We start from the raw sequence: 20,915 nt of genomic DNA, 5'->3' as shown, positions 1-20,915 counted from the left end.
AAATATATGTCAATAATAATAAGGTTGCTGATGCAGATGGCAAATAATCATGCTCCCTCATTGTTTGCTAAGCTGTTACCATTAAATTAGCATTAAAATTATCATCTCATCATAAAATAATTTAGCTACACTTCACATTTTAGGTTTTATGTTTTTTTTTCTTTGTTTGTTTGTTTGTTTGTTTTTTTCTTATTTAAAGTAACATTGCAGGCCACTAAAATTATAAGAAACTGAAAGTAAGCATATATATGAGCCTTAATGATATTGCTGTGAACATATAATGATCATATCAAGGTCAAAAGCCATGTAGAGTTAGTCGGCCATTGTTGTCTATCTTACACTTTATACAGCATGCATATAGTGATATGTACAGTAGGGATTTACATTGATCCAGTGGTTGGAATTCCTATTTTGTGTGGCAGTAGTAGTAGCAGTAGAAGTTGTAGTAAGGATTTCCTTCAGTTAGTGCCAAGGCAGCGTCTTTCACTGTGATCCATGCAAAGCCTGTGAGACTCTGCAGCTTTGTGTGGCTCACCTTAAGACAAATAAAAGGAACCTACTTCTTGAAAAGATGAATTTTTAGACTGTAGGGTAAAGTGGGAGCAAACAAGAAAAAAGAATAAATGAATAAACAAAAAGCATGTCTGTGTTTCCCCAGTAACACCAAACTCTGCTTCATTTCTCCTCTGCTCTCATTCAGGATTTTGTTTTAACTGAAAGCATTCAACCAATGTTTTTCTCCCCCTCTTTATCTTCCCAGCATTCAGCTCTGCTATCCATTCTCTGGACGGGGCCACGCAGCGGAGTGACTTTGTCTCCATCCTCAGAGAATTTGGGAACCACTACGTGCAAGAGGCAGTGTATGGCTTCCAGGAGTCCTGTACCATCTGGTACCCCAACAAGCAGGTCCAGAGACAGCTGTGGCTGGAGTACCAGGATATTAGCAAAGGTATGACACACACAGTCTCACATATTGAGTGGATTTGATGAAGAATCATACTTAGAAATGGAAAAAATAACAGCATTCATTGGCCTGAGCATCGAAGGTAAACATGTGCCTTTGCTGTGTGAAATGTTTGATGAACACCATTCAGTTCCTGCATTTATTTATACACCCATTGATTGTACTGATTCATAAGCTATCTCTGCCACAAAATACACTGAGGCTCGTAATGCTGAATGTGTGTGTTGAGGTGGACTGGAGAAAAGTAAATGCTTACTTGGAGAAATATTTAAACCTGGGGCCTCTTTTAAGAAAGCTCTTTTTCTTTTCTTAGTTGTACCCTGCTTTAGAGAAATGTAATGGGTTCCCAGGGTAGCAGTCTTTCAGAAATCCTCTCAAGGCCCTTGTTTCAAACTTCATTTTTTATTTTTTCTACACATTTCACAGAAATATGCCTTGGTGATTGTTTTGGTAGAGGTTTGGGCTGTTGTGTGGGCACCGTCAACCATGCAAACAACACAAACAAGCAGTTCTATTCACAATGGCTGGATATTGAACCTCAATATTATTTTGGTATAAGACTGTGTTCATACTAGCTCATACCCAGTTATCAAAAACTATCAAAAGCTGAAATCAAATGTCTAGTCAGTTTTAAAACTTTGCTTAGAAGGTGGTTTGTTTGTTTCATTAGATGATGCCACTTTTAGGTTTTCTTACCAGATATGATTTTCACAGCTGCATGAAATGTAACGTTTAGAGCTAAATATGACAACATAGGTGTGCATGATAAGAACTGGGTTTGATAAACTTACAAAAAACACTTTTTACTCTACTGTGTTTTTTTTTCTGATAGCTATACTTACTGGCTACTCTGAAAGCTATTTTACAAAATGTATAAAGTTTTACAAAGTATTTACAAAGTATGTAAAATCAGCACACCCACCAGCTATATATTTGTTTACACATTGATGGATTAGTATTAAAATCCAGCACTACAGAATAATATATAATGTATCACTCACAGGGGGATTTCTCTGTAACAAATACTTTTACCTCTGCTTCTGTATTTTTGCAAGATTTTGAATACAGGCTTTCTACTAACAGCACAAGTGCAGATGCTCTTAAAATAACAGTTCTGGCAAGTTATGCTTTTTTAATGACATGTTTCAGAGTAAAAGTTTCTGTAAACATGCATAGTGGCAGTACTGTCAAATGTAACTTGTAAGACTTATCCATGTAAATGACAGCTCCATTCTATCCACAGCTGTCTCAAGTAGACGGATCAAATAACGTTGTCATGTTGCATCTGTTTGTTGACTACACTATATGTATAAAACACATTACAAGCAATGTAATGCCACTATGCTTTTACCATCTGTTTGAGTTCCTCAGTGAAGTAGGGTGTGTGTTGTAGATTATGGTATAGCTTTGCACTATAATCAGTATTGTTCTATTTCAAGCAATTACACTGAACCACAAGCATTCTCCAATGAAGCAATATCTTTGCTTTTTTGGTTTTATTACTCAAAATGCCAGTATATGTCAGCCATCCATCTTTTTGTTACCTGTGCTTGTTTTCTCAGTGAGTCACAGCAGAGATAAGTAATAGCCTGTCTCTCCCCGCCATTTCACCTCAGTGGCTCCAAACTGTCCACAGTCATTTCCTTTTTCTGCCTTGGCTACTTTTCTTCCCTTCCCCTATTTTGTCCAAGGACACCCCCTGCCGCGCTGCACTGTTCACTCCCAGTTACCTCTGCGCTGACAGATGGCATTAGATGACTGAGTTTTCCCACCCTCATGAAAAGTGCATTACTCTTCATTTTCAGCTGCCTCTGACACACCGGTTGCAGATGCTGCTAAATGATTAAACACAATCAGAAAATGCCATGCTCCCTCTTTTCAGCTCCTTCTTTGTAAACTGTGAAGTTTTCCCCCAATTCATGCTACATCAAGGCAATTTAAGATTTTGCTTTGGACTGGTGTCAGTGAACCTGCACTTGCACTTTTCAACAATTTTTCTACAGACCTCAGATGTAGGATGTGTTTATGTGTGTGTGCGTGTGCATGTGTGTGTGTGTGTGTGTGTGTGTGTATATATATATACACACACACACACATACATACATACATACATACATACCTATAGGAAAAAGGGAAGAAAAATGAAGATCATAGTTACCTATGATCTCTCAGAACAGAACTGATGTGTAAAAATAATTTCTTGGGGCAGTTTTTGGAAAGGAATTTCTAATTTGTTTCTGTTTTTAAGCAAAATAGAGACAGTATTCATTCAGTACGAAGCTGTTGTTTGTTTATTGCCACTGGCTCTTCATGTGAAGAGGAACTCGGGACCATATTTTACTCAGCCTATATTCCTATTGTTATCAGTCCCCATGTTGAAGCAACAATAAAAACATCCGATTTGGTCCATGTGGGGCAGAAAATCAGATTGTCTGAACTGGCACGAAATCTATTTTTTCCATCAAACAGAGGGCTTTGTGATTACATTGGGCTGTGAAGATCTGAAATGATTCAATCTAAGTGGGTAACTGTTTCAACCTGGCCCAGGACCATCAGTTTCTACAAAAAGAAATAGATTCCACTGGCAAAAACTTGAAATCAGAGTCATCTTTCTTAATCTCTTCCTGGCTTCTTGGAAACGTCCTGGCCTTTTGGAGGGAGTAATGAGCTCACAGGAGAGTTTGATGATCCATGTCCTCGCCCTTTGCTCCAAATACAAGATGTGCCCCACTGCAGCCTCCCTCCATATTCAGTGAGAAGCCGAGCTGATCATTTTCTGCATCTTAGCTGCCTGGAGCAAAGCTTCAGCTGTTTTAAACCTCATTTGTGTATGTGGTTAATAATTATCATATGATTTTAGATGGATAAAGAAAAGAATAGATACTGTATATTTTTCACAGGATACTCTGGACTGCATCAGTGAACAAACACTATTTGAAAATAGAGGACTTTATTGCATCTTTCTCATTAAGTGCTAATATAGCTACTCTGAGCTCCCCATATGAATTGCAGATCTTTGGGTTATATGATTTCCTCCTCGTAAGGGAAATCTCATTCACAGGATTAACTACAGTGTGGGCTGCTTGGGAAAAAAAACACAAAATGAAACCAAAAAAAAAGAACAAATTCTCATAAATATAAAATTGCACTCCACTCCTCCAGCGTGGATTTTCACTGTAATACAAAATCAATAAACACCGTCCAAGGAACTGTGATATTTTGTGGCAATTGTGCATTGACTATGAATTATAACTCAGCAGAGCAGAGCTCAGAGGGTGAAAGAAACACATAGTACACCACGCTCTGCAAAGTTAATTGAAGACTTACACCAATTGTTTCCTAATGACCCAGCAACTTGAAAACAACACACACACACACACTTACTGATTTATTCACACATTGCCTAACTATCATTGCTGTATCCTGTTTGTAAAGATGTGGCCATAGCACATTAACCGTGGTCAGTCAGTGTGTGGGTGCGTCTGTGAATTTGTGTGTGTTTGGGCATGATGCCTTGTCCGGGTGATTAATTGCACTTTTTTCCCAGCACTAGGATGTGATATGAGTTTCCTATTGTCAGACACATGACCTCAATTACCACGCCAGAGATCAGACAAGAACAGCAAGAAAGCCACTGCTGCTCTGTTCATGCTGCAGTGGTTTATTACATCCAGGAAATGCACTTGATTGGAAAGTTAAAGACCTTTAAAGGCTGTTGGAGGTAGCTTTACTTATCATGTGGAAATTTAGCTAATGCAATACAGATGTATTCTCCACATTAGCTGGATTTCTATCATCTAGAGACTATTTTTTTTAAAGATCAAAGTAAAGCAGAACCAGAGATATTGTATTTTTTATTCTATTCCATGCAATCTTCATTCTTGTCAAAAACTGGCTCATACATTACCCACAATGCAAGGCTCCCCACCTCCCCACATAGGAAGTTCTGTAAAAAAAAATAAATTGGTGTAGTTTCCATTTAATACACTGGAATTGAGCTGCACTGCTAAACATTTTTCAGCAATAAATCAAAAGACTGTATAATGTGAAAGGGATGGCTCATCCACAAAGAATTAGCACAGAGCTTTTCACCTTGGGTGATAAACTTTTGATTTTTTTTTTTTTTAGCCCATTGCTTTGGTAGTCCAGTTGCAATTTTACTGTTTGTTTCACTTTCATTGTTCTTATCTGTTCTAGCAACTGGCAGCACTTTAAGCAAAAAAAGCCTTGATAAACTCACAGTACACTGCCTGTCTAGTCATGACCAGCAGACAGAAAAACAAAGATAACAAATAGCTGGTAAACATAGTGGGGCATTTATTGGTCATCAATAGCTGTCACGTAACTTAACACCACCTGAAAATCTTGATATCACATAATATCACTGATGGGTGTGGTCAGAGGTGAAACTAACCAGACCGGGCAGCAGGACGTATAGACGCCATGACAAATTCAAGAAAACCCCTGTTTAAATTCATGGAGAAATATAACAGATGTGACATGATGGATGAGTCATATACTCCCGTCCTCACAGTCACCAGATATCAAGAATACATAGTGTTCCATAGACTTGCCAAGGAGCAAGTCCAGAGCATTATGTCACTATTTTCTTTAAAGTCAGTTTGTCTTTAGTTCCACCCATATGTCTATAGGTTTTCTGAAATCTCATATTTAAAGTTATTTATTCTACAAAATGTACTTCAAAAACTGCCTCCAAAGTTAAAAAAAACTCTTAAACTGGAGATGTTACCTTACCAGTACCTCAAGGTTATCTGGTATGTTTCTGCACTTATCAAGTACAGAAACACTTATCACACAGTGTTTGATGTCTCATGTCAAAACATGTTTAAAGAACTGCCTCCTAACTTGTTTAAAACTCTCCTAAAATGGGGACAGCACCACAGCTATCTCAGAGTGACTTCACAGAATACGTAGAGTGCAAGTGAATATGATTAGCCTTATTCAGCTCGCCTCGTCTCTCGTTCACTCACTGACCTGGCACATGAAAAGTTTGGGAAGACCAGTTTGCTTGAAAACGGCTTCAAAATAATTAGATGCTTTGGAGTTCAGTCAAAAACACGTAACTGCTTCAAAAACACCTGAAAGTGACATTACAGAACTTGTTAAACTGTTAAATGTCAGAGGAAATTGAAAATACTATATAAAGACAGGAAATTCAAACACAAGCAGAGGCGTGTCTGCAGTAAACAGTCGGCAAACAGCGTAACAGTAAATTCAGTCTTTTGCCATTGTCTCCTTTATCATTCCACCTCTTCTTCTGTATCTACTCATCCTCCTCTCTTTTCTTTGTCTCTGTCATGAGCTCACCAGCTATGCTCCTTACTTTCTCTCTCAATTAAATCACCATGACCTCCTTCCTCAACCTCAGCGCCCTCCCCTACCGAGTCAGGTGTCAGCTCTTTACCAAGCTGCAGAGCTAGTATGTGCGTAAGTGTGATCACCCTGCCGGCAGCCAGGTAAAAATAGGTGCCTTATTTATTCTATTAGGGCCTGTCATTTTAACAAAGAAGCAGCAGAGAAAGTCTGGCTCCAGGGTGTGGAGAGAGTGGAGCTGAGCAGGAGGGGGAGGAGAGCAATGAGAAAGAGCAAGAGAGACACGGCAGAATGTATTCACAACTGGCCCTGACCTCCAACACTCACACACAATACACACACCTCAGATGACCACCACCTGCCCTGCCTGGTTACCAGCTACGAACACAATGCTCACTGCTCATACCACATTAAAAAAAAAAAAAAAGAAAGAAAAAAGTAACAATGCATTTTTATCTTGTAATATTGTTGTATGGACATACTTTCATATAATTGTCTGAATACTCAATTTATAGTAAAATAAAATATACATATCTATTTCAATGGAATAAAATAAAAGTAGGAAAAAATCAAATGAAGGAAGGTGGAAAGTACAAAATGAAGGTGAAAAATGAATAAAGGTGTTAATGCAACTGCCAAATTAAAAGCAATGATTAAACTGCACAGAGAGGTGCAGTGTGGACTGAAGTTATTATATTAAGTTATTATATTAACAAAACTGTACAGAAAAGTGCACTTTATCTATGTTTAATATGTTAAAAATTACAAGCTTACTGTAGCATTATTACAATTATTAATTGGTAATGATTAAAAATAAACTAAATGAACTGTATAAAAGGATTAAATCAATACATCTAGAAAAGGAAATGGAAAAAAAAAGAAACTTAAACATTTTTCTTATTGATCACAGAAATATGTTGATTTATGACTTTTCATTTCAGTAACTTATCGTATTGGCTTGAATATATTAGGTTTGAAAAAGTGGGGATTGTGTTATATTCGAGTACTAGACAATTAAGTGTTCATCACATATTCTTTTTTAACGAAGATAGTCTCAGTGTAACATGGTCTCCTGTACAGAGTGTTAAATTGACATGAATTACCTGAAAGTAATTCCAGTACAGAATTTCTGCTATCACGGATATTGACAGGCTCAAAAAGAAAGCTAGAAATGAGCAAAACATCAGACCTATTTGAATTGCTAGAAAGAAAAAAAACATTGCAATTCAGAGGTCAAAGTCAACAAAGAGGTCAACAAAAAAATAAAAGGTTTTGGACTGACTAAATAAGGGTAGCAAGAGATTAAATTGGTTATACGTTAAATTTATTAGTGTGTTCACCCAGTTTGTTGACTCCCCCTCAAGTGTGTACACAGTTGTTATTTCTGAGAAATAACAGAATATGTGAAATGTGCTTTGGTAAAATGTCAGGCAGTAAGACTTTAGCCTAAGGCTATATGGTATACTATAAATATTCTACATGTTCAGCCATAGGTCTAGGTCTCCAAAGGTTGGACTTTTCTATTAAGGCCATACTGGTCTCATATTTTAGTCCTGATATCTCAGAGTACAGCACTAAAATCATTATACAGAGCGAGAGGTTTTTAGTAGAATATTTTTGCTATTGCTTTCTGTAAAGCCACAAAGCAGTTGAGCGTAGAAAAAAAAGCTGATATTACTACTCTACTGTGAATATCCAGTAATAAGACATATGTGAAGTTCATCATATGTTAAAACTGTAATTACAAAAAAAATAGAAAAAATGTGTTACCACTGGCAATTACATCAAAATGAAATCCAATGTTAACACTGATAAAATCGATTTTGCCCATTTAAAGAGAGATATACACTGTTTATATGTAACACAACAAAGTAGATCATTTAGGTGTTCTTCTGGTGTGACGAGAAGGTTAATAATAGGGTTAACCACTTTGGAGAAATGTGCAATACTCTCTGGAGTGTATGTGTAGGTGAGTTTTTTTGGGGGTTTTTTTTTTCACATTTTGCCAACACTATGCAAAAGCGGCAAAAGCAACTTCTGCAGTATGAGGATATAATGGACCTTCCAGAACATTCACCCTATATACAACTTCAGCAGGGAGAGCTGTGTCTCCTGAGGAAATGAGTCATTTATGTTTGCTTCTGAGGTAAATGAGGTGCAGTATTTTTAGACTCTAAAAAATTGCAAATTTTCTGTTCCTTATTTTTTATCACCCCATGTTCTGACAGGTTGTCACAGAATTAACCGAGAGTTGATATACACTAAGGAATCGTAATTCCAGTCTCACTGATTATCTCTGAATGCAGTGACAAAAGAGGTCACAGAACAGAAACATGATAATTCTATAATGAGTTCAGTAAACGCTGAATGTGATAATGAGATATCTCATCTACAGATGCAGTATTTGTATCCTTATCAGATCATTACTAATGAAATGCTACATAACAACATGAATCTCTCTCAGTATCTTTAGTAAACATTATTGAAACTTATTAGACTTAGATACAGTGTGCTGGTTTTGTCTATGAGTCCTAACAACTGAAACTTTACAGAACTTCTGCATCTATAGACTACAACCACATTGTCTAAAATGGGAGAGAAGCAAATAGTCATGGACTATCATGTATACCTCAGTCCCAACCAACTAATGTTTTATATTGATAAGGAGCATCACAGTGTATTCTCAACTGAAAAGCTTGTAAATTGTTACACATTAGATGTTTCTTGCATCAAATTTGTCAACGTTAAGGCACAGAAAATAAAAAATGAGAGTAAACTGGATAAGCCCTGATTCACTGTGAAGCAAACTCAGTTTTGGAGTTTACCCAGTAATTAGGTGTTAATTGATGTTAGCTTTGTGCGTTAGCTGCTGGATGTTATGATGGCTCAGCTCTGTATATTATGCTGTTATTATGTGTCTGTGCTGATTTTGTAGTTTTCTTTGGTCATGCTCAGCTGCATTTTGTTTTTATAACTTGCTGTAATATTTAATTAATCACTGTCAGGGCAGTAGCACTTTGTCTCCCTAAACTGATAAATGTGATGTAGCTGTTAATTAAGACATTACACCACCTTACAGCACTTTGCATTCATTTAGTGGGCATGTTTATCCAAAGCAAATTACAACGCCTTTAGACTAGGAGTTGAGTAGTAGTAGTTTTGAACAAGTGATTGTTAGGTTTAGAAACCTGTCAAAATTATGATATAAAATAATGAAAAACAATGAATAAAATAATAAGGCTTAATCATCTGCCTAGAATTGCAGTAAAAGTATACAGTTGGATGGAAATACAAATGGAAATATTCTAATTTATGTACCACATAACTGTAAATGAGCATAACACTTGAGTAAATCATCTCTCTGGTATTAAGGAGGTCATTTCCATGGGTGCATTCAGTTAGCTGGTTTTTCTCTACTCTAAGTGTTCAGCCTTAACTAAGGTCATTTACGTAAATAAGGTATTTTACCTGAATATGTAACATTTATTTTACGTGTCTGCTGCATAGCATTTGCAGATAAAGATACAATTTTATTTTAGATTACAAAATATATCAACTCATAAAATATGAGGCATCATAATACTTCCCAGAAGTAAAATTATAATACTAAAAAAAATACAAACATTCATTTTGTTTGTTTGTTTGTTTTTGTTTTGTTTTGTTTTGTTTTTTTCTTTTTTTCCCCGCCACCTCTGTCAGTTTAACAAGAGGACTGTCTGGCTACATGAGATTACAAATAAAAAGCAGAAGTGGGTACTTCAGCAATGAGCAATCCTACCAGTGGGACAGCATTTGTTAAAAATTAGTTAATATGCAAGGGGAAAAGTGAAGCACAGAACCAGAGTTTCATCAATATCTTCAATCTTGGTTTCTCTATGAACGTTCACATTTATGGAATTCATAACATAAACTATTTTATTTTATTATTGATGTTCTCTAACCAGTATTATATAGTGACTTGTACAGTATAACACTCTGTCAACAGCGAATCTAATATAGGACACTGTGAGGCAAAATCCTATTAAAGTTTGGGAGCAGGACACCAATGTTTTTTGTTTTTTTTTTACAGATCATTGGAAAAATTGAAGAACCTCTACATGATATCTTTTTTTCAGACCTCTTTTTTCTCTCTTGCCCAAACCTACTGTAGGTGTGAGAGACAAGTAAGGTCAAGTAGTGACAGTAAAGCATGAGCCCAGCCCTGCCTTCAGGAATAAAAAAAGAAGAGAGAACAGGGAGGGTGGAGAAAAAGGTGAAAGAGGTGAGGAAATTGTTGAAGTGATTGGACAAAAGATGGACAGGAGAGCTGGAAGATGAAAGTGCAGACTTCCCAAAAAGGGATGAGTAGGAGGATGGTGGGAGCATATGAAGAAAATATATATTAAAAAAAGAAGAGATGACAGCACAGGAGGTGAGAGGAGCAGATTCTAAAGAGCAAAGAATGATTATGACAAGGAGGAGGAGGAACAGAGGAGAAGTTGTGAAGAGGAGGTGAGCAGTGGAGAAGCTACGATACAGAGGCAGCAGAGACCAAACGGAGAAGGTGTGGATGGAGGTGTTGGAGGAGATGTCATCTGCCTCTCCAAGGAGGAGGCAGGGTGATAAATGTGTTCAGCTTGTTCAGTCACCAGACAATTATAGATAGACGCGGAGCAGATGTCTGCTAACTTGAAAACATCTTTTCTGCAAGTGTGTGTTCACATGCATTTTCAACTGTCTCCGCCTGTGTGAATGTCTTTGTGCATTTAATGCATACATATATTGAGCGCACCAGTGTGTCTTTGTACTTATGTGAAGATTTTGTGTAAGTGTGCCTGAGTGTGCGTGTGTGTCTGTATTAGGGAGAGAGAGAGAGAGAGACTGCAGCAGAAGGATAGAAAGGAATCTCATCCAACTCGTCAAGTCTAACGAAGTGGAACTGCTCCAGCGGCTAAAGTTGAAGTTGAAGATGAGAAACAGATTGTCCGGCTGCTCTGCCACAGAACTGGTTGATATTGAGCCTCGTCAGCACAATCAAGTGTGCCTCAACAGAACAGAAAGCCAAAAGTGTTTCAGTTTACACACAGCGCAGTACACAAATCATATTACCACAGGATTATCTGAAAATAATGACAGACAAAGAAACATGGCACTGGCACTGAGAACTTACAAATCCACATGTAGAGATTTTATTCTGGTAATTTTTTATACACTCACTCAGCACTTTATTAGGAACAACTTATTCATGCAATTATCTAATAAGCCAATCGTGGCAGCAGGGCATCATCAATCATGCAGATACAGGTCAGAAACTTTAGTTAATGTCAGGGGAAGATGTTGGAGGGAAAACAACTGAAAAATGTTCACAGTAAAAGTATCATTGAGTTCAGTATGACTATTTTGTGTTGGCAGTTGCAGTTGGTGCATTGCATTCACTGAGAAATCTCTGAGCATTCTCTGTGGGAATCCTATATCATAATTATGCCTTCCATATCTCATAATTATGAAACAGTATCTCATAATTACAGTAATTATAGGATCTGTATCTTATGAGATTTCTAATCAAACTGGCCATACAGGAATAGCTGCTGTAGGTTGTTGTGGTAGGTAAGTCATGGAGAGCACACAAAGACAGTGCCTGCAATCATCATCCAAATCAACTACATATTGCCCCGTACTGACTGTATGAAGTGTCCAGATTTGAGTGTGAAACAGTGATTTTAAAAGCAGTTTCCATGACAGGTACACTACTTTGTTCTAACAACATGCATTGTGTCATATTTAATTGATTCAACAGTTAACTTACAGTCATGCAACACTACATAGCAGTGACAAGGTAAAATGATACTGTTTTATAATCGTCCAAAATGTCAGTTTACTACTGACTATAGAATAATCTGCTGAATGCTTACTAAAAGTGAACAAGGAAGTGATTTTGGACGCAGTCAAGAGTTTTATCCAACAGCAGTGTTTTTGTGTTGTATGTCATGAACATAAAGTGAGAAGTTCAAAACAGACATAGCTTTGTAAGTGTATTAATCTTAATAATATATACAAATCGTATCATTGTCATCTATCCAAATATTAATCAGTGACATCATCTTTCAAAGCTGGAGGAAATAAAGGTAATCTTTGGAAACCACCTTTAGATTTACTTATAATTATGAGATTTGTATCTCACAATTAAGATACAGATGTTATAATGATGGAATCCTAAGTCATATTTATGAGATTCAAGATAACAGCACAACAGCAGCTTAGTTGGTAGCCTAACTGATCCTTAATGACTCATCCCTAACTGATTATTTTTATTGTCCTATGCATTCAGTTACAACTTTTGCATGGCAAGGCATGGGTGCAAGATAGACTTAGTATTATTGCAAGAGTTACCCAAGCACTGCATTCAACAAGATATCAGCATAGCTCGCATGTATTTCCTTGTTTGAGTGTATATGCTGGAAAACTTCTACATCTACACTGTGTTAGCAATGTCCTTAACATGTCAAGCAAGACGTGATTTTCTGAAGTACGCATAAATATGCCTCAAAGTAAACTCTGAAATACGAAGAAGAGCATTAGGAGCATAAATATGCATGCTGTCACCACCGGGCATATGCAGTGAAAAACAAATGAGAAAAAGAATAATAATTAATCATGTTTGTTCTTCGTTAATTGAGGCTCCTGCCTTAGGTCTGACTGTACATTAAAGATGTTATGTTGCAGATGATAAGTTGTGCTGATTCTCAAAGCAGAGAGTGGATTAATGGACAAATCCTTTAAGGCCTTTTTTTTGCAGTCATGTTTTTTTAGACAAATACAAGGCACTTTATATTTGAGTGCTTTACTGTAGCCTGGAGCTAGTAAATTTAGCTTTTTAAGAGAGGAGACCAACCATCAAATTAACATCTTGCGTCTGAGTCGTAGCAAAAACTTCCATCAAATTCTCATGAAATGCTTCGTTCAGATTGTGAAATCCACACAGTGCAGATGTGATATTCACAGACACGTTCAGCAGTGTGGACAAGCATGGATAGTTACCCCATATGCCCGTGTAAAACACACAGACGTGCATGTACATTGACACAGAGAAAGACAAAAAATCTGCTATCTACCAGACAGCGGTGAGTCATTTTCCTTGCTCAGCAAAACAGCCACTTTAGACAGGTTTATTCCATCAAAAGTGGAAGCCTAGAAGATATCATGAGGAATGAATGGTCTGAGTCAGCTTAGTATTTGATAACTGTGGACATTTTAAGTTTAGAGGGAAAGGAGAGAGTGAGTAGGGAGTTAAATACTGAAAGTAAGTATTTCTGTGCCGTATGTATTAAATATGTATATACTGTACGGTCTTTCTGCCTCGCTGTACTAGACAGTATTTTGTGTATTGCATATAAGGACAACAAAAGCGGTGATGCATTTGTCAGCACAGTGAACTAGATTTTAGAAACTGAGAAATCAGACAAAACCTTTTTGTATCTTGCACATTAAAACATTCACATGAAGCAATTTCTCTCTAGAAAAACAACAGCATTGGTCATTTATTCAAATGCTTACAAAGATGTTGAGTTGCCATGCAAACTGACTCTCTGAAGTATCTCTCTGAATTCCTGGTTTGAACTGGAGAGTATCGCAACACTGTACAAGATGAGGGTGTGTGGTTGGGTCAACAGATCCTTTGACTTTTATATCCTCCTGAGAACCAAGGGAAAAAAGTGTCTTACAATTTCTGTTTTTTTGTGATTTCCTATCTATTTGGGCCAAAAAAAACACCTTACAATTTAATTTTTTTTAAATATATTTTTTATTTTAATTTCACAGCATGTCCATTGTAGAGGACAACAGGACGATATCTGTGTGAAAATAGAACTAAATTTAGAAAACAAGAAAAAAGGAGCAGATTATATCTTTGGCTTGGAAGGGTAACTCCAAATACTTAAGAAAGATAAAGGTGAACAAAATGTCCATTATAAAGGACATAAATGAATGGGCCGGGTCTCAGGAGGATATTGGAAATTGCTGCTTGCATCACATTTCCTCCATAACATCCACAAGTCATCTTTTTTGGTTATGTTCAGGCAATCACATCACAAATCACAAATCACTTAGCTTGGCTAAGGTTAGGAAAAGATTGAGGTCTGGTTTAATGCAGAAAAAAGTTAACACTGACTTCAGACACAATGTGTTCATTTATATTTGATCAAAACCACAATCTTTCCCCTCTCACCTCAACCAAAAGGCTTCTGTAGCCTTAGCAACAGGTGGGGCCCTGGATGTGTAACCTAGGCTCTACAGGTTGTTTGTTACACATCAAGCATTAGAAGTCATTAGAATTCATTAAGAATTCTTCTGGAGCTGTGTATGTGTTCACCTAAAGAATGTCCAATATTAACTTGCCTTTGGTTTGTCTCCACCACCTCCTGAGGGAAATACAACTGACTCTTAAGCTGATTATTGCTTCCTGTCTGCTGTTTGGTGCTGGGTTGGTCATGTACAGTGGATATGAGAGAGTTATCAGAGCTTGTTTCACTGAAACCAGCTGTCTGTTGCTGGAAAGAGCGCTAATAAGCAGTGAGAGTGGACCTAACTAGTAAATTTCTGGGTGATAAAACCAAAAAGATTATATTAAAGATGCTTAAAAGTACCATTGAGGGTTGAGGAGAACTGCAAACAATTCTCTGTGGGTTGATCAACGTGAGAGATCCCTCTCAAAACAGATGTAGTCCTTTGCCATTGTTGATATGAAAATAGAGCAGTGATTAGACCATCTTTAACAAACTAATCTTTGTACCTAAAACTGACCAAACTTCAGCCACTGTTGTACTAGTTATATGCATCTGGAAGGTACCCACAAACAATACTATCCTCATAGAGGTCATTTTTAAAGTGATGAGAAACGAGCAATTTTGTTGTTTAACTGAAGATTTTTGTGCAAAACCTGTGCTGTTTGTAGTGTGATATTTTGAGAACAATATTCATTATCTTAGAATCCCTAGTTAAAAGCCAGAGGTACAAATGTTAACGAATAGCATGTGCTTTGATATTACAGTACACACATAAAGGTATAGTAATTGACTCACAATAGACTCGCAGTGTAGTAAAAATTGTTATATGTTTTACCCTTTCTTTAGTTCCATCAGGAGGACTGAAGTCATTACATCATTTGGTTCTGTACAGTTGGCAGCTCAGACACAAACAGGGAAGGACAGTATTTCTGAAACTGTGATATGTACTGATGCAATATTGCTCAATACTTGTAGTTTTTTGTGTGCTGAATTGTCTGAATTGTGAAGTAGTCTGACCCTGTGTTTCTTCTTGTTGCTTTGCAATTTAACTTTCTATAAATTGAAGCTGATTAGCATTTTTGTGGTGCAAGCAAACACACACACTCAGACACACTCTATGCTTTCTTCTTAGACTTGAGCAAATTAACCACTGAGACAAAGCATGACATCCCTTCACCTTCACCTCTTATCTGAAACACACTACTCACTGAAATACAAGCAGCAAGCCAGTTGTGATTCATTACATATTGTAGCCCTCCTCCTGTTATTCAGTATTTTCTAATCATGTCCTACACGATTTGTTTCAGTCTAGCCACTTGAACATCCACTCCACTCCACAGAAATTTAATTCCACTCTCAGCAAGTCAAGGTCGTCCCACAGATGAAATTTAAACATTTTATTCTCCTTGGCGGGAAGATGTAGAGGAGGGGATGGAGGAGTGGAGGGGCAGCCAGCCTGGCATCACCATCGCTTTACCTCCTTTCAACACTTTCTCTCTCTCCTTTTATTCTTGGTTTTGCTCTTGCAAGAAAAGGTGCATTTTGACCCATTTACTTTCTTGTCTTCTCTAAGCAGTGAGCCTTTTGGTACTTCTTTTTCTTTTCTTTTCATTTTCTCATCTTTCCTCCCTCCCTCTTGAAATGCTGCCTGCAGGGAATTCTCTGTTAAATGTTCTCATTCCTGCATTTTTCACCCTTCTGCATCTCTCTATCATCTATCTATTGTACTTGTTTCCATCTCTTTCTCTCTCTTTCTGTCAGTCATGACATTAGATAGTGATATCTACTGTCTGTCTGCAGGGAGAGGTTTTTATATTACAACCTGAGCTGTTGGTAATTTCTTTTGCAGATGAAGCAGTGAACATTCAATGACTCATTGGATTTGATGCATTAGAGAACATCTTTTAATAATAGTTCTTTTGAAACTCAAGTATAACGGGACTACCTGTGGAGTATGAATGATGCAATCCAGAATGAGAAAGTATATATTTTTTTAGTCTAATCTGATTGCAGTATATTAGATGTATTTCAGTGTATTACAGCAGTGGGTACAGAGTTGGTCTACATTGATCGTGGATTTAAATCTTGTCAGCCTTTTATTAGAGCTACACTGATGCCAAGTAGGAAATAGCACTAGACACAAATACAAAAAAGGTTCTGCGTTCTGTTGACCAATTCATCTACCCCAATTTCCTCTTTATGCAGCCTCTCTTGATCTTTATACTGCGTCATCTTTGTTCATTTTACTTTGTTCTTGTTCTTACTGCTGCTAGATGTTGCTAAACTGAGAGTTATATTAAGTCTCTATAAACAGTCTCTTAAACTAAATTGTTTTGCAGCAACCCCTCAATGTTAACATTATTGTAATAACTGTAATGACAGTTTCCTATAGTTATACATTCAGCAACACTGTAGCATTCATTTTTGGTCATGTTTCTGGCAACCTGATAAGTCCAACATTGGTCTTCACCAGCTCCTGAGAAAGAAATCTGCCTCTAGCTCAGGGTCGGTTTTTGCTATGGGCAATGTGGGCAACTGCCCAGGGCGCAATCTATATGAGGGCGCACAAGGGCGCACAGGAGCCCTCAAAAAAACAAAACAAAAAAAAAACTAAACTCAAAACAAAACTCGCCAGTTTTCTAGACTACCGCTCATTTCCATGTCAAGTTAGTGGAGTGGGCGCTGGGGCGCCCTCATTGTCATGTCAACTTGCTGCTGAGAGTCATACAGGTTGTGTATGTCCGAAGAGGCAAGGGGGAGGGGAGCGAGGGATAGACTGATGCCAGGCCACACAACACAAACTGCTTCCAAATAAATTGTATTTCATAATTAACATAGACCCATATGCCTACACATAATTGATTGGGTTATGTGAAAAATGTAAAAAAATAAAAAAAAAAAAATAAATAAATAAATCATCTACGTAATCATCTACGGTTCACCCAGGGCGTAAATCTAGCCAGGACCATCTCTGCTCTAGCTGCTAAATGTCTGACTTTGTTCATGAAATTCATCTCTCTGAGGACTTTTTTGTGGATCAAATTGAACCCAGCTCAGCAGAGTCACTGTTACCTTGACCAAGAGTTCTTCATTGATGCAGTGACCAGTGTCACTCGCTGCTTCTTTAGAGCTATGCTGCTTCTGTGCTGACACAAACTAAATAAAAAGGGCGTGGTTTGAAATAAAGCCTTTGGTTGACTGAGATAATGAAATGTCAATAACGGTGAAGAAAATATCTGCTTTACTCCACAGCCTGTGATTATTTTCAGTCCTATTTGTTCATATACGTCCACAGTGTCTTAGCACTCCTATATCTTAAATATTCAAAATGAAACCCCTGCTGTGTGGACTTACCTTGGTACTGAATTAAACTCTTTGTCTGTTACTCTGTACCCACCTCCAACCACACAGTACCACACCCTATCCTATCAGTCAACCCAATTTTCTCAACCACCAACTTCTTCCAGGACAATCCAGTGTGTTGACACTGATGAGCGATCAGGCCATTTGTCCTCTGCAGCATGTCCTTCTGCTGCTCTGAGCTCCAAACTGCAGCATTTATCACTTCTTTTTCTATTTATACACTCCCCTCTCACTCTCTGTCTCTTCACAATTTGTTGTGTATATTTAGAATAACAAATCCATGGTGTTTTCTCTGTTTTATCAGTCCAATTTTTATTGGAAACAGGTCTTTCCAACCTGAATGGCAGTTCACTGAGTTCACCTCTTTCCTATAAAAACCAAAAAACAAGTATAGGCTAATTGTGGCTTTGCTGTTTTCTCACAGTATTGAAAAAAATAAATGTGTTTGATTTTGATGAGAAACACCAGTCTTATTATAGATTTGACTTTTTATATAATTTTTTAGCAGTGGATTTGTACAGGCTGGTAAACTGCAAGAGTTTGTTGAACATAGCCCTCTCTTCCTTTCATTAACTAGGGATTAGGTAAAGCCTGCCTGTGTATTGGGTAGTATGCTCATTCGTGTGTGCATGTGTTCTTTGAAGGCATTTTCTCAACTTACAGTTTAGCTGGTCTATGATTTAATGAGGACGTGTGACAGAAATATCTTTTCCATAGAGAGACAAAAAGCAAGACGGAAAGAGAGGCAGAAAGAGAGAGAGATATCAAGGACAGTTGGAGAAATATCTGTTAAGTCAGCTGGGATGTCTTAGTGGTAAATTCATCATCGTCCCCAGTGTCTTCACAAATGTCTAACAGCAGCAGCTTTGCCAGCTTTGTAATCTGCTGCCTGACTTGAGTCCATTTTAATTTGCAATCAAGGCACATTACTGAGCCGTTTGTGTTTTGATGTTGCAAGTTCTGTCTTTCTGCATGGGATTTGTGTATGTGCACATAAGAGAACCTTGTTAATATCATTGCCTCTCACTGTAATGATGATGACATATCTAAATCAGCCACAAACCTCTTTTCAGTACATGAGGATTATTAAAGTAACTTAAAAGTAATTTAAAGAAGACTTTTTTTTTTCCTGTTACAAATCCCTAATCAATAAAACAAACGCTTCCTCAACCCAGTATACTCATGTCTGCTGTAGCCTTAAATGTTAAATGTTAAACTTGTAACAGGTAATGTTATCAAACTTGAAGTCTGTTCTGTTACTGGTAATGATGATGATTATATAATTGTCACTTGAGGCCTCAATTTCAGGTAAATGTAATGTAGTTGAGCAGTAGTTGACCAACTGAAATTAGATGTTAATGTTGTAGATGTTGATTGTTTTTTTTTTCTTCTACAACCTTCAGATCTATACATGTATTGTTCTCCTGTACTGACAGGTAGCTGATTGAAACACAACACAAAAAGAGCCACAGACTGAGCGGCAACCCAAATATACATCATCTATTAGCATTTTAGCACATTAAGTTTCTTGCTATGTGGTAGCTAGATATTATGTACCACATTGGTTTTTATTGTTATAACTAATATGGCAGCTTGACATTTCCCAGTACATGTAATGTGTGTCTAATATGGTTGCTATACAACATCTACAACATTAGCTTCATAGCACATTAGCTGCCTTGCTAATGTGGTAACTAGCTAGACATTCTAGCTAATAATAGAACATAGGCCCTGCTGGCTCAGCTGTCAATCAAACAGACAGCAGCATGTCAACTCAGACACTTAAAAACTTTTTTTTTATCACCTTGACATGCTTTGTTACAGACAAATGAATGAGTAATTGTGATTTCAGATGGACTTTAAAGTTCATAACTGTCTGAGACCCTTTCAACACAAACAGTGTGCCGATTAAATGATAAATTACTGGGAAGTGAATTTCACAAAGCAAGCAGTCAGATAGCTGCTGTGTGTGACACCAGTTTAGTTTCATTTTCACTTCAAACAAAAGATACAGTGCACTGTATGCAATTCAAAAGCATGTTGATTGAATGTATGTGGGGCAAACAGCAATGATGTTTACACATAAGCTAGTACACTCAAAAACTCTGAATAGAAAGCCCTATTTTCTTCCCCTGTCAAAGGTGTGATAAAAATGAATTAATAAAATAAAAACAAACAGAAGAGGTGTGACATGATTTTAAAAGCTAAGCTTGAAGTGCATACTCTCAACTGTCAGGTGATGCTTTCTTGTTGATGTGAAAAGCGGCTGTTACTGCAGTTTCCAGTAATTCAAGGAAGTGCTTTTGAGAATTTCCCTTGTAGCATGAAGGTAAGATTAAGTACTTTTCAAATTCTTTTCCCTCTTAGGAGGACTTTGACCCATTGTTCAACATATTCCTCACTTTATGCTTTAAAACTCGCAGTGATTAGACAGAAGATGTCACATACACAGTGAGATGCTGACAAATTGGCAACTGAAATTAATTAGACTGTGTTCCACATTCTGCATGTAGATTGGAGACATTGCTTGGCAGGGAAGTTGCCAGGAGAAGCTTGCTTCTGCCTGGTTTGAGTTTTATGTAAACATGACTGTCTAAATGTGTTTGAATAAGGTGGTTAACCGGTGAGGCTGTTGATTAACAAGGAAAGACTGGTACTGGGAAACACCTAGTTATAATACAGGGTCCCAACCTGAATAAAGAAAATACACATACTTCAACTAGAGAAATGTTTCTTTGTCAGCTATTGCTTAGAGGAACATTCTTTAGGTTGATTCATCAAATCAGCTGTCACACTTTAAATATATTACAACATCATTTCACAGGCTTTTCAGTCCATTTTGCATAATATAATTAGATTTTTGCAGTTCTTTTCATAATCAGCACACTTGCTGTGTTTCATAGTTGAAAATATTGCCAAGTCAGGGCTCTGTGCACCCATTCTGCCATCCAGCACATCTAGTCTGGCCCTGTGCTTAAGCTCCAATCTGTCAT

At 37.3% G+C, this 20,915-nt stretch overlaps 1 protein-coding gene across 5 annotated transcripts in view; it reads left to right on the top strand.

Moving 5' to 3' along the window:
- astn1 (astrotactin 1) overlaps positions 1-20,915 on the top strand; it is a 342,836-nt gene that overhangs the window by 207,379 nt on the left and 114,542 nt on the right. For all 5 annotated transcript variants that reach the window (XM_018695889.2, XM_018695888.2, XM_018695887.2 and 2 more), the window contains one exon: positions 761-949. In XM_018695889.2, coding sequence (XP_018551405.1) covers positions 761-949 — 189 coding nt within the window. The remainder of the gene's footprint in view (positions 1-760; positions 950-20,915) is intronic.

This window comes from Lates calcarifer, linkage group LG4 (genome assembly GCF_001640805.2).
Source record: "Lates calcarifer isolate ASB-BC8 linkage group LG4, TLL_Latcal_v3, whole genome shotgun sequence".
NCBI lineage: Eukaryota > Metazoa > Chordata > Actinopteri > Centropomidae > Lates > Lates calcarifer.
Note: the sequence above shows the minus strand (reverse complement) of the source record. Positions and strands in the feature narration are given on the sequence as shown.